Raw genomic sequence first — 17,414 nt, 5'->3', positions numbered from 1 at the left:
TCAACACTTGTTAATATGACAAAAGGCTACAAATTAAGCTCTGTTAATTTAATGTTTTCTCACCGCGATCTAAATACCGAGAGAGGCCGGGAGCCTCGGCACAGGCCTTTGATTTGCTGCACTTTATTTTGGTATAAATTTACATTCATTATTGTTTTCTTTGGATGTGTAGACCTCAATTAGCGTGATGGCTCCATTAAAGCGTTGGGCGCTTCGTCTTTAATTATCACAACAAAACACCTAGTTCCAGCTTGGGGAGAGGGATTCCACCGACACAAGCAGGGTTATAAAATTTAATTAGCCATTCCTATCAGATTTGTGCCATTCAAATTGTTCAGAGTTTGCTGCCTTTGATCCCCACTCTGCAATCCCCAAGATTTTTGTTCTGATCAAAAGAGAATAAAGCTGGGAGCGCAGGGAGATTTTACCTTCTGCTCTCTTCCCCTGCCTTTCTTCTTGGCAGGCAAGGTCAGCCGGTCTACCCCATCACCACGGGCGGATTCAGGCACCCCTACCCCACGGCCCTCACCGTCAACGCCTCCATGTCCAGGTGAGATGCTTTCTGGGAAATAGGTGCAGAACATGTTGCATTTCGGATTCCCTTTCTGAGAGAAGCGCGGCCGACGCGCAGCGATCTTGTGAGAACTCCCGCCTCTCCTTACCCCACGAGATGAACAGCTCATGGATGCTGAAATATTAATCTTCCTGCTGATTTTATGAGTCCCTGTAAATCGCGTTTATCCAGCTGAGCTTCCTAAGGGATGTTGGAGTTTGTATGTCTGTCTTTGCTACAGTCTCTATCTTACGTGCAAAGTATCAAACTTTTGGGGGGGGGAAATCTGCAAAATGGCCGACCAGCTCATGCTTTGCTGCAGATTTACTGGGTGAGATGTAGCAGCAGCTTGTATGTGAGCAGCCAGAGACGACATTCTGGGCGCAGGCCTGCGGCGTAATCGCGGCTCTTCTTAAGCACCACCTGGGCAGTGCTCGGTGCCCCAGATGGCGCAGCTCAGTCAGAGCCGGTGCCGCTGAGCTGCACCTGTGTGTGGCGGAATGCTCTGGGCCTTTCTCCTGGGCTCCCGTCCATGGGCTGTCCCCCGACCTCCTGATATTGGTGCCGGTGTGAAGGTGAACTGTCTGTTTGTCCGTCTCCAGGTGAACAAAAGAGGCTGTAGGGAAGAATACGTCATTCAACCGCGGGGGGTGCTGCAGACGTGCAGTGTGTCCCGTCAGAAAAGCGAGCCGCATCTTATCTAAGTGCAGACATGTCCAGCTGCTGCACTGAGAAGAGGAGCCTTCGCTCCCCCGCACCCCATTGGGGGCGGACCCTCCTTAAGCCCCACCTCCCGGCCACGATGCCCGCACGCCCCGTAGCCCGTGGCCCTGTGCTTAAGTGACGGCTAATTCGCCCTAATGAGGGGCTTATATTGTATCATGGTGTTTCCAGTGCGGTTAATTGCGTTGGTGGAAGGAGCTGGCAGATTTGCAGGGGGCTGGGAAGCGCCTAATGCATTTTGATGTGCTGTAATTAAATTAGCATCCGAGAGTAGGTACAGGCGAGCCGGTGCAGGGCCTGTGTTAGTGAATCTCTGTTAAATCTGGCGGCCTGCTACTCCATACATGCTAATGTGCTGCAGAGTGGACAGCTGGGGGCCTGGTCAGCCATTTTCTTAAGTTTACCAGTCGTAGTCCTGACTCTCTGTACTGCAGAGAAAAAGTAGCAAAAATAACGACAAAGATCTCGTGGCTACGGCCTGTTTCCTGCATCCGAGTTCCAGGCCGCCCCGTGTTCTGGGCCCCCAGCTAGGAGCCACACTGTGTATCATCTCTGCCAGCCACATTAGCATGCTAAGTTAGCATGTTGCTAACAGGGCCTGCTTTGTAAGCCAGCAGCACCCCTCCTGGACCCGAACAGGTACCACGGGGTCTTGGAAACAGAAGACAAATAATAAAGGCTTAGGGTTATCTTGGTAATGGGGTGACAGGCGTATGCATCCGTTATTCTCTGAACGACACAGGAGAAACCACCCCCCCACCCCCCACACACATACACACACCCCTCCCCGGCCTTTGATTTCCAACCCCCACCCCAAACCCCCCCCCCCCCCCCCATCACAGTTCCCACAAGCCAGCCGACGGGTCATTAGACATTAAACAGCCGCCCAGCCACCTCGGATTGGCAATTAAACAGTCCTCACTGACACCGGGCCTGCCCCCCCCCCCTCCCCCCCCCCCAGATTGAGATGTTGGAGAAGCAGGGGGCAGGGGGGGGCTCTGCCTGGATAAATTGGTCTGAGGCACCAGCCCAGCCCTGCTGGGGGGTTTGGTGCTGCTGCCGGATTGGCTTCAAAGGGGAGCGTGCCATCATGTTTTAACCATAACCTGTTCTGCGTGCTGATGTGGTGGGGGTAGGGGTGGGGGGTGGGGGGGTACAGAGTAAGGGATAATGACAGAGGACCAGGGTGGCTCTGAGGGGGGTGACTGGATGCAGAGGCAGGAGACGGAGGAGCAGAGCATTAACAGAAACATGTCAGCCGTGCCAGTGTGGGGGAGGGGCCACAGCGGCCCCGGGGGGCCCCTCCCAGCTCAAACTCGCTGCTCCTCGCAAGTTCGGGATCATCATTATCTTCTGGCTTCAGGGCCAAGCAGACACACTTCGCTGGATAATGAGCTGTTTAAAGGGAAAAAAGGGCTTTTTTCCCCGTCTCCCTTTTTTTGTACATCATCTGCTCTTCCTGACAGGCTACCTCACACACACACACACACACGCACACGCGTGTGCACTTTGGTCACTGTATGGTTACTGCATGCAGGCATACATTGCTGCACCCTCCCTCATAGGCACACGGCATTGAAGTAAGTGACACTGGCTCTCACACACACATACACACTTTGCCGCCTGTCCCTGCTCCTCATATGGAACCCCTGCTCCTCATCCGGGGCCTCCGCTCCTCATCCGGGGCCCCCATTCCTGCCTGGCACCTGCCACTCGGTGTCACGGCACCCGAGCCTTTCACGGTTAATCCCCTCATCCCTGGGAGCTTCCCACAGGCTGCACGGCTGCTCTGTTTGAACAGGAACTGATTCATTATTCATGCCTCCCTATCTATTTAGAATAAGATTAGCGGGGTTTCTGCCCCTCTGCAGGGGGGTGGCGGGGTTGGGGGGTGCGGCCCCCTGGGGTCCTGCTGGATCCTTCCAGTGCCGCTGAGACCAATGGGCCGTTGTGACTGGGAGAGGTTCTGTGTAGAGAGTGTGAATGGGATTAAGTTAGACTAAGAACCTACAGGCAGTGAGAGCACCCCCTGCAGGGGCCTGCTGGTATCATAGCCCAGGCTGCACCGAGCAGCTGTGCATTTCCGTCTCTCTCCTTCTTCTCCTTCCCGCACTGTCTCTGACCCTAACCTTGACTCAGACTCAGACTCTGGCTCTGACTTGGCTTTCTGACCTCTAGGTTCCCGCCCCACATGGTGCCCCCCCACCACAGCCTGCACACCACGGGCATTCCACACCCAGCCATCGTCACACCCAACGTCAAGCAGGAGTCCTCACACAGTGACATCGGGGGCCTCAACAGCTCGTAAGTTCCATGCAGGCAGTGCTACTGTGTGGAGAGCGAGAGTCTCGTAAAATCATTCAAGAAGTTTACCAGTTCAGACCCGGCTCAGTCGTGAACCTGAGTGACCCCAAGAGATTTAAGTGGCCCCCAGAGAGGGCGGGGCCGGCACCATCTGACGGCACTCTGGACCTGCCTCCTTCCTCCCACAGGAAACATCAGGACTCCAAAAAGGAGGAGGAGAAGAAGAAGCAGCCTCACATCAAGAAGCCACTGAACGCCTTCATGCTGTACATGAAGGAGATGCGGGCCAAGGTGGTGGCCGAGTGTACGCTGAAGGAGAGCGCCGCCATCAACCAGATCCTGGGCCGCAGGGTGGGTGGCCCCTCATCCGTCTGGCCGTTGCCATCGCCAACATGCTTCGTGCATGTTTGAATAATGACATGGGTGACCCCTCCCCCCACACAGTGGCATGCTCTGTCCAGGGAAGAGCAGGCAAAGTACTACGAGCTGGCCCGCAAGGAGCGGCAGCTCCACATGCAGCTCTACCCGGGCTGGTCGGCGCGGGACAACTATGTAAGTATTTAAAGTTTTTCAACTTTGCGACTTTAAATGAGTCAGCAGGGCTCCCTGCAAGGCAGGGTCTGTACCCAAGGCCTGCGCAGCCGCTGGGGTGTTTAGCAGAGGCGGGACGGTTAGCAGAGGTCGGGTGGTTAGCAGAGGCGGGACGGTTAGCAGAGGCCGGGTGGTTAGCAGAGGCCGGGTGGTTAGCAGAGGCCGGGTGGTTAGCAGAGGCGGAACGGTTAGCAGAGGCCGGGTGGTTAGCAGAGGCCGGGTGGTTAGCAGGGGCCGGGTGGTTAGCAGTGGCCGGGTGGTTAACAGTGGCCGGGTGGTTAGCAGAGGCGGAACGGTTAGCAGAGGCCGGGTGGTTAGCAGAGGCGGGGCGGTTAGCAGAGGCTGGGCAGTTAACAGAGGCTGGGTGTCATGCCACGTTTCCACGCAGATGCTAACTAATCAGAGAGGAGGAATATTTTGTCATGGTATCGCCGCAGCCTGCCGTACAATAACTACAAGTTTGCCATTTATCTTTATTTGACTGATAAACAACAGGGCAAAAAAAAGAAGAGAAAACGGGAAAAGCAGGCAGGGGATGGCAGCGGTAAGTGAGCTGCAGTTACCTCCACGATGGGGGGTAGCCATCACGTTACCTGTTATGTTAGAGCAGAGTTTCTTAACCCAGTCCTCAGGGACCTCAGAAAGCCCACATTATTGCTCCCCTCCAGCTCCCAGCACACCTGAGCCAAGCCAACTAAATAACACTAAATACCTGGTACAGGTGTGCTGGGAACTGGGAGGGAGCAACGTTGTGAACTGTCAGGGGTTCCGAGGACTGGGTTGAGAAACACTGATTTAGATGATATCCATCAAATCATGTTATGTTAGAGGATAGCCATCACATCACTGTGGTTACCTGTTATAGTACAGGATTGCACCACATCACTGTGGTAATCCGTTGTAGTATAGGATAGCATCACATCATTGGTAATCTGTTATAGTACAGGATAGCATCACATCATTGGTAATCTGTTATAGTACAGGATAGCATCACATCATTGGTAATCTGTTATAGTACAGGATAGCATCACATCATTGTGGTCACCTGTTATAGTACAGGGTAGCATCACATCACTGTGGTTACCAGTTATAGTACAGGGTAGCATCACATCACTGTGGTTACCAGTTATAGTACAGGGTAGCATCACATCACTGTGGTTACCAGTTATAGCACAGGGTAGCATCACATCACTGTGGTTACCAGTTATAGTACAGGGTAGCATCACATCACTGTGGTTACCAGTTATAGTACAGGGTAGCATCACATCACTGTGGTTACCAGTTATAGTACTGGGTAGCATCACATCATTGTGGTTACCAGTTATAGTACAGGATAGCATCACATCACTGTGGTTACCAGTTATAGTACAGGGTAGCATCACATCACTGTGGTTACCAGTTATAGTACAGGGTAGCATCACATCACTGTGGTTACCAGTTATAGTACTGGGTAGCATCACATCATTGTGGTTACCAGTTATAGTACAGGATAGCATCACATCACTGTGGTTACCAGTTATAGTACAGGGTAGCATCACATCACTGTGGTTACCAGTTATAGTACTGGGTAGCATCACATCACTGTGGTTACCAGTTATAGTACAGGGTAGCATCACATCACTGTGGTTACCAGTTATAGTACAGGGTAGCATCACATCACTGTGGTTACCAGTTATAGTACAGGGTAGCATCACATCACTGTGGTTACCAGTTATAGTACAGGGTAGCATCACATCACTGTGGTTACCAGTTATAGTACAGGATAGCATCACATCATTGTGGTTACCAGTTATAGTACAGGGTAGCATCACATCACTGTGGTTACCAGTTATAGTACAGGGTAGCATCACATCACTGTGGTTACCAGTTATAGTACAGGGTAGCATCACATCACTGTGGTTACCAGTTATAGTACAGGGTAGCATCACATCACTGTGGTTACCAGTTATAGTACAGGGTAGCATCACATCACTGTGGTTACCAGTTATAGTACAGGGTAGCATCACATCACTGTGGTCACGTGTTATAGTACAGGATAACCAACACATCACTAAGATTTTCTCTGATGTTACAAGATCTCCATCCTATCACTATTATTACCTCTTATGTTAAAGGATAATTATCACCTGACTATGGTTACCTCTGAATACAGAATAGCCATCGTGTTGGTATGGTTTACCTCTGACTACAGGATAACCATTGTGTCACTATGGTTACCTTTGACTACTGGATAACCATTATGTCACTATGGTTACCTCTGACTCCAGTATAACCCATTGTGTCACTATGGTTACCTCTGGCTACAGGATAACCATCGTGTCACTACGGTTACCTCTGACTATAGAATAGCCATTGTATCACTGCAGTTCCCTCTAATTACAGGGTAGCCATCCTGTCACTATGGTTACTTCTGACTATAGAATAACCATTGTGTCACTATGGTCCCCTCTGACTACAGGGTAGCTATCATGCCTCTAAGGTTACCTTTGACTTCAGGACAGTCATCGTGGCACTATGGTTACCTCTGAATACAGGATAGTCATCATGTCACTATGGTCATAGTACTTATAGGATAGTCACCATTTCATTTCTGTTTTGACTATGGTACCTACTATAATAGTGGATGACCATTGTGTCATTGTGGTGTACATTTACGATTGGGCATAATAATCCTGTCACTATAGTTACATTCTGTGATGAGGGATAACCATCATGCCACCATGCTTACATCCTCTGAAGGGGATAGCAATCATGTTTTTATGGTTACATCCTATGATAGGAGATAACCGTAATATCACCATGGTTATATCATGTGTTGGGGGTTAACTGCCATGTCACTATGGTTATATCCTATAATGGGGAATAGCCACCAGCTTTTCTTCATGCCTTGCCTGACACATTATCTAATGCAACATTTAAACATCAGCTTGCTTGTTTCTGCTCCATTTTAAATACTGATGACTAACTGGCATTGCATGACCCCCTGCCCTGGTACCAACGTTGTGATGCTTTGAAATGGATCGTCGTCCAGATGTTTGTTATATTTTTGACTGAACTGTGCAGCGTCATGCCTGTGCTTTAGTGTGACTGGTGATGTACGTGTTATGAGTGTGTTTAACTTGGGCTGTTGCTGACTGCGCTGATGCATGCTTTGTCAAAAACATAAAATCACCCACATCTCTCTATTAAGGAGGTTTGCTAATTCTAATTCATCATCATCATTATTATTATTATTATTATTATTATTATTATTGATTCTGAGTTCTTCTGATTCATCAGTTTTTTGTACGTCAAAGGAGACTTACAGAGATCGTGTACTTGCGCTCACCTCGGTCCTGATCCGTTTTAAAGGCCTGTATCTGTTCTTTTCTTTTTCCAGAACACAGAGAATATTTTCCAAACCCTTGCCTTTCCCTTCCACCGATTACAGGTGCTAATGTCATTTTAAGTCTTCAATTACTAACTTGTTTCTCCTCTTTTTGTTAATTATGTATTTATTTATGTAAATGTATGTGCAGTATATATTTCAACACAGTTGTTTAAACACAGAAGTATAATTCATTGCCGATGTGTCTTTTTTTAACGGATGTTTGACTTGTTCATTTATTCTGCTCCGAGCACAAGTGTGGTTTTTTCTAATGATGCTGCTCTCATAGGTCATACATAATTAAAGAGTACTCCCCATTTGGCAAATTTAATATGCAGTATATTAATGTGACTCTGTCTCAGAAGTCAAACTGCAGGCGTTGAGACTGGTAACAGAGATTGGTAACTAGAGTAAACCTCCTTAATCTCTTTGCTTTAGTCGCTACGCCTGTCCAGCTGCCCCCGCATGAGCACTCGGTTAACCCCCCCTCCCCCGCTAACGCTACGCAGTCTGAGCATAGAGACAGACCGCTGCTGCTCTGCTGCCTAAAAGCTCCTGGCTGGACCTCTAACTGGCTCTCTGCTGCAGCTCCACTTTGCCATTTCCCACTGCACCTCCTCCCTTCCAGCTGTGCCCAAACACAGGCAGGCAGACAGACAGACAGGCAGACACACAGACAGACAGGCAGACACACAGACAAGTAGGCTGAGCGATGATCCAGGCAGAGTAACGTTTCTGCCCTCTGCCAGTTTCCTGTTACCTTTGTGCTTGTGGTATTTTCGCAGTAACAGAGAGCGTAGCCTCGTTCAGACGACGCGGCTCTGCCAGTCGTGTGCATTTCCGCTGCTTCTCTGTGCCACTAACCGCCCTGGCCTGCAGTCTGCGGCACCACATCGCAACAGACCCCCCCTCCACACTGCCTTCCAGTCACTAGCATCTGCACCAGTTACACTAAGAAAGCTCACAATCACGTGATTGACAATTTGGAATCAGCAGATTGATTTGTTTCCTTTTTTCTTAATTTCTGTCCCTCTTTTCTGCCCCCTCCCCGTCCCTTCCCCCCCCCCCCCCCCCCCCCCCGCTGCTTCAGACCTGAGTGCCCCTAAGAAATGCCGAGCACGCTTTGGCCTCGATCAGCAGAGTAACTGGTGCGGGCCCTGCAGGTGTGTATGACGTGTGTCTGCGGCTGACAGCCAGGTGAAGCTGGGGTTGGCCGGCCGGCCCCTCTGCCCACAAGTGCCCCCATCTCTCCCACCCTCCTGCCACTGCTACTAGACAGGTAGCTGAAGAGCACTGCAGCTCCACACTGACCCCTGCAGGCCTATCTGCACGCCTGTACCTGGTGTTTTACACTTCGGGCAACTTAAGTAGGCTAGAGACGAGGAGGAGGAAGGGCTTGATGGGAGGCACAGCTGATTGGCTGGTAAGTCGAGGGCAGCGGCGCCTAATGACAACCCCAGCCGGACCCTGAGCCTGTCTCCATATCATGTTTGTCCAATGACCGGTGTCCACTCTCTCTCTCTGTTGTATTTGTGTTTTTACCTTTTTGGCTAACAGATGCAAATACCCCAAAGAAGTGTCGTGCCTTGTTCGGGCTTGACCGGCTGAATTTATGGTGCAAACCATGCAGGTATTCTCACTAACACAGAGCCTTGGTGAAGTGTGAAGATGGCACTCATGATGGTGCTGGTGACGGTGATGATGATGCCCTTCCTCTGCTACCTTCAGAATGTCCCTGCTTTTCTGACCCCAATATCTTGTCCGGCCCCCTCCCTGCCTTCTTACTGAGGGACAACCCCCACCCCCCAATTACTATATCCTAGTTAGCTGGGGTTCCGTGTGGCTTTGGATTCAGTCGTATTACTGAATTAGTGGGTAACCTCCATTTTAACTTCTGTGTGAAGAGATTTAGCTGTTGGCTTGTTTTCATGGTTCCAAGGAGCTGGGATTAGAGGGAGTGGCCAGGTACATGATGGATGGATAGTTGGATGGATGGATGGATGTTCTTCGAAGTCTTGCACAAAAATACTCTGAGGGCAGAAGGAAAAACTATTGGTCAAGGGAGATAACCAATCAGATTGCAGAGGAGGTGGGACCAACCAATTAGATGTCTTTGTCCCAACTCCTCTAGTTGCTTGGACCCACCTCCTCTACAATCTGATTGATTATATCACTGATCATTGATTATATTTCTCCTTCTGCCCTCAGAACAATTTTTGTGTAAGTAAAACTCTCATGAGCTGCATGGATGGATGGATTGCTCTAAACAGTAGGGTAATTTTAAGTCAACAACATAGCTGTATATGTTAGTTGCACATTGGTGCAAACAGGAATGGTTCCTGTCTTATACAATATCTGTGTGTGCATGTCTGGCTTTGCATTTACTATATTGTGGGAACCAAACGTCCCACAATGTGGTAAAACCTGTTACTTCTTAGCTTGTTGGGACATTATGAGCTCAATTTTAAAAAAATCTGTGAATGCAATTCATAAACAAAAACAACCAAAATTTTGTTTGGTTACTTATGGTTAAGGTTCGAACTGGGTAGGGGATAGGGTTAGTATAGTTAGGATTAGGGTTATGCATATAGAAATGGAGAGTCCCCAGAATAATAGAAATATATGAACCGTGCGTGTGTGTGTGTGTGTGTGTGTGTGTGTGTGTGTGTGTGTGTGTGAGTGTGTTTGTCTGTGCGTGCATATGTGTGTATCTATCTGTGTGTGTGTGTGTATCTATCTGTGTGTGTGTGTATGCCTCTGTGTGTGTGTGTGTGTGTGTATGCCTCTGTGTTTGTGTATGTGTATGCCTCTATGTGTGTGTGTGTGTGCGTGTGTGCATATGCCTCTATGTGTGTGTGTGTGTGTATGCCTCTGTGTGTGTGTGTGTGTGTATGCCTCTGTGTTTGTGTGTGTATGCCTTTGTGTGTGTGTGTCTGTGTGTGTATGCCTCTGTATTTGTGTGTGTGTATGCCTCTATGTGTGTGTGTGTGCCTCTATGTGTGTGTGTGTGCCTAAATGTGTGTGTGTGTGTATGCCTCTATGTGTGTGTGTGTGTGAGGGAGAGAGAGAGCTGAATGAGTCACAGTGGGGATGCCAGCAGCTCACTCAGATGTAATGCAGGCTCGCGGCCCCTGAGGGGCACCCTTCCTCCTGCCGGCCGCCGTAGCGCCGCGGCTCAGTGTTTGGCTGCAGGGCGGGTCGACGCCGCTGCTGCTCGCTCTACTCACTCCTCTGCCTCTCTCTGATAACCTTACTTAGTCCCAACCTGTTGTTTTTCTGTTCTGACACAAGCAGTCTTTGAATTGGGAATGTTTTCATGGTAGGTATTTGTTTCTGCTAAGTAATACCCCCCTGTGTGTCGCCTGCCCCCATGGCCGTGTGTGCTGCAGTGAGCCTCATGCATGCCGCCATCGTGCTGTGTCCCCATAGTCTGTCTCCTGTAGAAGCTGTTTTCTTTTTTTTCCTTTTCAACGTGCCACAACTTCTTTTGTTCTGAAGGGTTTCTGTTCTTCATTTCTTGCTGAACGCACAATCCAGTGGGCTAGCCTGCCAGTCAGCTGCAGCCTCTGTGCTGCCTTGTTTGGCTGAAGCACTGTTACGTGATAACAAAGACTGATCGGGTAGAGCATGATTACTGGGTTTCCGGAATTTCAGCAGCCCCCCCTAGGTGCCATGGTGCCCCATCTCCCAGTCTAACCACTCCCCAGAGGACTGGGAGCCAGGTGTTGGACCTTGGCACGTTAACTGAAGTGCTTCCCGTAGATCCCAAAAGAGCATGCTGGCTTTTCCGATGTCTGCGTTTGCAGAAATCCCCCTGGCTCCACGTCTCTGGGGGCTCCAATTGGCCACCCTCTGCTTTACCTGCTCCTCTGACCAGGACGTCGCCCCTCACTGTTACACCAGCCTCTGCAAACAACTGCAGGCATGTGGGGAAATTCAGTCCGCATGCAGATGCTTTTCTGATGGCCGCGTTCAGAATGCTCTGACGTCTCTAAAGAAAGCTTTTCGGCGGCGAGAATGGGCCCGAGTCGGCGTGGGTCATTCACTCCGGCTGCTTGTTTAAAATGCCCCCCTGGCAGCTCGCCGCCTTCGGCAGGTCAGGTCGCCCCAGAGAGGCCCTGGCCACCGTTTAGTTAGTGCTCTGTAGCGCTCCCAGTGGAGTTTGCCGACCGCTTGCACGAGGTTACCCTGAAAAGATACCTCTGGCTGTTCTTCCTGCGAGACCACGGGATCGATGTGCTGCACGGAAAGATGCCAGGGATCGATACACCTTTTTAAAAATGGATATCACCTTATTTACTGCGTTTGACAGGCAGTTATGCGGCTGTCTGTGGAAGCGGCCGGCACTGGGCTCTTTCTAAGCCCTCCATCTTAAACCTGCCCTAACAAGCCCTTCCCCCTGCTTTCCACGCACTCTTTTCTTTAACGATCCTTCCCCCCTCATTTTCGCTCTTTATCTCCTCTCCTGTCATTACACTGCTCCCTTACTCCCTATTCCTGGACACTGCATGAAATCTCCCACCTGCATGATCCCCATATATGCTGTGCTTGTGTGCTTCCAGCCACATTGCCTCTCTGTGTCTGTGTGTCCTCCCTTCCCTGTGAACCCTGAGATCACACTCTCTCTCACTCTCTCTGTCTGTCTTCTCCCTGTGAACCCTCTGATCACTCGCTCCTTCTCTCTGTCTGTCTTCTCCTCTCTTTCTTTGTCTGAGACCTAAACCCACACACTTGCAGGCAGGCAGGGGTATGACTTGAGAAACGATCCTTACCCAAGCTGCATATAACCAACCAGCCAATCAAAATTGGTCCTTACCCAAACTGCTCAGAACCGGCCAATCACGGTTCAGTCTTCTCTGAGCTGCGTATGACCAGCCAATCACGATTCGTTCATAGCAGTCAGTCACTCTCCTTGTGGATGCAGTTGTAAAAAAAAGAGGTGGCTGTTATCATCCAGTCTGAGTCCTCCTGACCTCCTTGCTGCCCCTGGGGGTGAATGACCAGGGTGGGAAATGCTGAGCAGGTCTCTCTGGGCCGTGCTTGTGAGGGCCTGGTGGGTGGGGCTCTCCTGTTTGAGTGACAGCTGCGGGAGGCCCCCTGTAGGGGGGCTGACTCTGTGCTGTGTGATGCCCCCTGCAGGTGTGCGCTTGTAGAGGGTCTCTCTTCGGACCAGCTCAGCTGACAGTTTCACTCCTCCCCAGACAGCTGGACACCCCCTTTCCCTTTCTGACAGGCATCGGGACTCTGTCCTGCTGCCCTTGGCCGCTCCCTCTTCCTCCTCCTCCTCTTCCTCACTCTGCGTGCCGTCCTCCCCTCCCACTCATTCTGTCGCTCCCGCTCTCCCGCCTGATTGGGTGAGGGGCCTGCCTCAGACGCCCGGAATGTGGAGCTGGGCGCCGCACCTCCCAGCCAATCAGACGGCCATTACGTTGACGGTTTTGTGTCGTTGCCCCACAGTTTGCTGACGGCTGATGTTATTGCCCCCCCCCCCCCACACTTTCAGGAGGAAAAAGAAGTGCATTCGCTACATACAAGGTGAAGGCAGCTGCGCAAGCCCCCCCTCCTCGGACGGAAGCTTACTGGACTCCCCTCCTTCCTCCCCCTCCCTCATCGCCTCCCCCACAAAAGACTCCAAACCTCAGACTGAACAGATGCAACCTCTCTCACTGACTGTGAAGCCGTCTCCTCTGGCACACCCTCACACGCCCCCATCTTTGGGCCTGCTGACCAGCACGGCGACGGCAGCCAAGCCGACCGTCCAGAACGGCGCTTCGCTGGAGCGCCCAGAGGCCCTGCCCCCGGCCCGGCAGCCGGGCTCCTCGGCGCTGACCAGGCCCTCGCCATCCCTGTGCCTCCCCCGCCGTGGCCCGCAGCCCCTGTCACTCGTCACCAAGCCCATAGAGTAGCCCAACCCCTTAGCTGCCCTCCCCCCCCCCCCCACCGTTACTTTCTCCAGATTATTTCCACGTTTGTGCCATGAGGATTTAAGAAACTAGGTTGTTTTATCAAGTTCATTGGTCAATATTTGACCTCTCATTATCTCAGAAAAAAATAGCGGGAAAAAAACAGTACGGTAAATTGTAGACTTCAAGCTTTGTGAATCTGCCAAAATTTTTATCAACAACCATGTCTTTTTAATGTTTAAAACAAAGCAGAAAATGTGTAATTGTGACTGTTTGTAGTTCAGCAAGAATCCCAGACGTAGCAGTCGGCACTTCGGCGATGACTGAGCTCAGCCCTGCTTGAAGTTGGTTCTTCTTTCTTATTTGTATTAAATCCGAGCCTCTGATGCACTGCTTTGTGCTGCTCGCTCATCACCTGTGGGGTGTCTCATGTTACCCGTCCTACTGACATGTACAGAGAGTCTTGGGGGGGTAACTCTGTTAATATGCTTTGTTCCATGGCGTTGTACACTAATTTTCGGTTTCCCTTTGTATTTTCCTGCGAGGGGGAGCAGGGAGGCAGGGTGCCGTTGTTTGTTGGGTTCCAGGGGTGTTGGACAGTCTGGGGGGGGGTGGGGGTGGGCACGGGGTTGACAAATTCACAACGCTAGGACCAGTAGTATTTATTGCTTTAGAGATTGCTCGTTGTATCTTGTACGTTGTCCCTTTTTAAATATTTTCTTTTCTTAAGACATTGTATAAATTTTTTTTCTTAGCGTAAGCGACTTATATATATATAAATATATATAAAAATGATCAGTTTTTACAAGGAGTTTGGACATTTTATTGTACTTTGGTTTGTTTTTTTTTCCTCAGTGAAACCTGGAGTCACCAAATGAACAGTGTAGATGCTTTTTAAGAACTGATATATGCTCAACGCATCAAGAAACACAACTATAAGCCATTATTCAAGAGAACGAAAACTTGAACGTGTTTAGAGGACAGTGTCTTCAGTGGTGGGGAAAAATGTCTAAGCCCTTCTTTTTTAATGCACAGTCTTATCTCCAGACTGTAGAATTCTGTACAGATTTCCGTGCCAAAATTTGTGATAATTTCCTTCCGCCCTCTCTAACGCTGTAGTAGTTTGTTTTTGTTTTAAACCATATTTTGCTGTGACGTTACATAGATTGCTATGTATGTAGTATAAATGTTGCTATAACAAATGTGTTTGGTAGCAGATTAAATATTAAATCTAAACTGAACAAAAGCAGACATTGTACTGTATAAACCCACACGGGCCAAATTATGTATATTAGGACAGTTCATAAAAAAATGAAATAAATACAAAAAAATGCACAAACTGCCACTTTTAAGTACACTACTACATATAGATAGATAGAGAAATAGGCATGTTGATGTTTGCAAGCGGCTGTTTAAAAAAAAAGCTACAAGAGAATCATCCATTGGGTGCCGTTGTAGTCACATGACGTCACTGTAGCCTGTCCGTTTATCTCTGGGTTATTACCATGCTAATGATGAATAGTTTGAATGTTTCCTAACGGCTGTGATGATGTTCCTGTTCTACTTTAAGCTCTAATCCTTTTCTTTTTTGTTATATTTAATGGTTTCAAAGCCATTTTCTGATTCGTTTTCCCCTTTTTTGTAATGAATAAATGTTTATGCTGTACAGTACCTGTAGCATGCGATTGTGTATTAATAAAAACAAGTTAGTATGTGCAGATCACCCTGCTGTCCGATGTGTTACTTTGAAACAGTGCATTGCTTTTCGTCAGTAGGAGTGAGTTGCCTGGACTCCCATTTCCCTTCTCAGAAATGATGCAGTGGCTGCACTGCACTGGACTATGGACCTTAAACTCAAGCTCGAATTCCCCAGAGGCTTGTGTTCCATCCTGGCTGTGTTACCAGATTTACGGTGCCTTTCAAGAAGCTATTGCTCAGCAGATGAAGAGAATCATGCAGCCTCGTACATGTCTGTTCATCAGTCGATGTGGACATTTCCTAGGATACCTGTCCACTGCACGCCTCATCCTCTGCTCTGTCCCGGTTCCTTCGCTCTTCTGTGTCTCTCCCTAGGTGCAGTGCTCTGCTCTCCCAAGTCTCATTATGGATTCCCCTTCTGAGGGGGGTGGGGGCTCACATGTACCCGGCTGATGAGGTTCAATTTTTGTCTCACTGGGCTTGCAACAGCCAGCTGAATGACCCAAAACTGTCTGTTCCACTCACGATATTTGACTTTTGCTGTGTTTGTCAAGTCTTTACCACTCAAATCCTGGCCTAAAGAGTGCCGTGGAAGATAGCCCTGATTCTAGGTGGCTGTATCTCAAGCACTGGCCATCAGCACAGGTGAGTGAGTGGCAACTTACAGTATGGTGGATCTACAGATGCTGGTAGGTTGCTGCAATGATTTAGGGGCACATTCCTGCTTTTGCCCACAGCTCTAGCCCCCAGAAACCTGGGAGAACCTACTTGTTTGAGGTTCTTATGCCGCCAGCTAGTTGCCATTTGGTTGGCATCAGTCTACTCTGCACTTTCATTAATCGATTCTCCTCCACCTTGTTTGGCAGTTTGGTTCATTTTGCTCCTTCAGAGCATTTGGCTTTGAAAGGTTGCTTGCCGGTTTGACTTGTTTTGGTCATTTGGCTTGATTCCCTTTGGCCTGCTGGTGGCCTCCCTGGTGTGGGGTGGGGCCTGTGGTAGGGTGAGTGGCTGAACAAAAGTTCTTTTGGAGTTTTTCCTCTTCAGAGAGGAAGTGTAATATAAAGTGATATCAGATTGAGCACCAGTTCAGAGGCAGCTAGACTCCAAAAAGAAATGACCTGCTTTGCAGCCAGATGGTGGTGCTGAATGTGTCTGCTGAGGCCAGCAGTGCCATTATGGTGATGCTTCACTAAATGCACCAGCACAGAGCTGAGATGTTAGTGCGGTCAAAGCAGCAGTTTTCACTTTGCCTGGCCCTGAACACACACAGCTGCTTGTGTATGAACGTGTCTGACTTTTGAACATGCACAACTACTGGTGTACCAACGTGTCAGGCCCCTGAACACACGACTGCTTGTGTACGAACACGTCCAATTTTTGAACACACGTGGCTGCTTGTGAATGAATGTGTCCAACCCCTGAACATATGCAGCTGCGTATTAATAAACCCATCAGAATCCTGAACACATGTAGCTGCTTATGTATGAACGTGTCAACTTTTGAATATGCACAACTGCTTGTGTACAAACATCTGACCCCTGAACATAAGCAGCTGCTAGTGTACAAACGTGCGACACGAGAACACACAATGCTGACACTTAAACATGCACAGCTACCTATGTACAAATTTGTCTGACCCCAGAACATACGCATCTGTTTATGTACAAATGTGTCCGACCCCAGAACACACCAGGCTGCTTGTGTACAAATGTGTCCGCCCCGAGAACACACACAGCTGCTTGTGTACGAATGTGTCCGCCCCGAGAACACACACAGCTGCTTGTGTATGAATGTGTCCAACCCCGAACACGCACAGCTGCCTGTGTACGAATGTGTCCGCCCCGAGAACACACACAGCTGCTTGTGTACGAATGTGTCCAACCCCAAACACACACAGCTGCTTGTGTACGAATGTGTCCAACCCCAAACACACACAGCTGCTTGTGTACGAATGTGTCCGCCCAGAGAACACACATAGTTGCTTGTGTACAAATGTGTCCAACCCCGAACACACACAGCTGCTTGTGTACGAATGTGTCCAACCCCGAACACACACAGCTGCCTGTGTACAAATGTGTCCAACCCCCGAACACACACAGCTGCTTGTGTACGAATGTGTCCAACCCCCGAACACACACAGCTGCCTGTGTACAAATGTGTCCAACCCCCGAACACACACAGCTGCCTGTGTACGAATGTGTCCGACCCCAGAACACACACAGCTGCCTGTGTACGAATGTGTCCAACCCCAGAACACACACAGCTGCCTGTGTAC

General features: G+C 49.5%; 1 protein-coding gene across 23 annotated transcripts in view; it reads left to right on the top strand.

The window, feature by feature from the left end:
- tcf7l2 (transcription factor 7 like 2) overlaps window positions 1-15,164 on the top strand; it is an 87,918-nt gene extending 72,754 nt beyond the window's left edge. For 2 of the 23 annotated variants that reach the window (XM_072703456.1, XM_072703450.1), the window contains 8 exons: window positions 464-550; window positions 3,455-3,580; window positions 3,769-3,931; window positions 4,025-4,132; window positions 4,667-4,715; window positions 7,551-7,601; window positions 8,629-8,701; window positions 13,042-15,164. In XM_072703456.1, coding sequence (XP_072559557.1) covers window positions 464-550; window positions 3,455-3,580; window positions 3,769-3,931; window positions 4,025-4,132; window positions 4,667-4,715; window positions 7,551-7,601; window positions 8,629-8,701; window positions 13,042-13,444 — 1,060 coding nt within the window. In that variant the 3' untranslated portion in view covers window positions 13,445-15,164. Of the gene's footprint in view, window positions 1-463; window positions 551-3,454; window positions 3,581-3,768; window positions 3,932-4,024; window positions 4,133-4,651; window positions 4,716-7,550; window positions 7,602-8,628; window positions 8,702-9,095; window positions 9,169-10,832; window positions 10,858-13,041 lie in introns of all 23 variants that reach the window. The other 21 variants (XM_072703453.1, XM_072703448.1, XM_072703458.1 and 18 more) reach the window with 16 other exon arrangements.
- Window positions 15,165-17,414: the final 2,250 nt, after the last annotated feature.

This window comes from Paramormyrops kingsleyae, chromosome 20 (assembly GCF_048594095.1).
Source record: "Paramormyrops kingsleyae isolate MSU_618 chromosome 20, PKINGS_0.4, whole genome shotgun sequence".
NCBI classification, from domain to species: domain Eukaryota; kingdom Metazoa; phylum Chordata; class Actinopteri; order Osteoglossiformes; family Mormyridae; genus Paramormyrops; species Paramormyrops kingsleyae.
The sequence above is the reverse complement of the archived record's forward strand: the minus strand, read 5'-3'. Positions and strand labels throughout refer to the sequence as shown.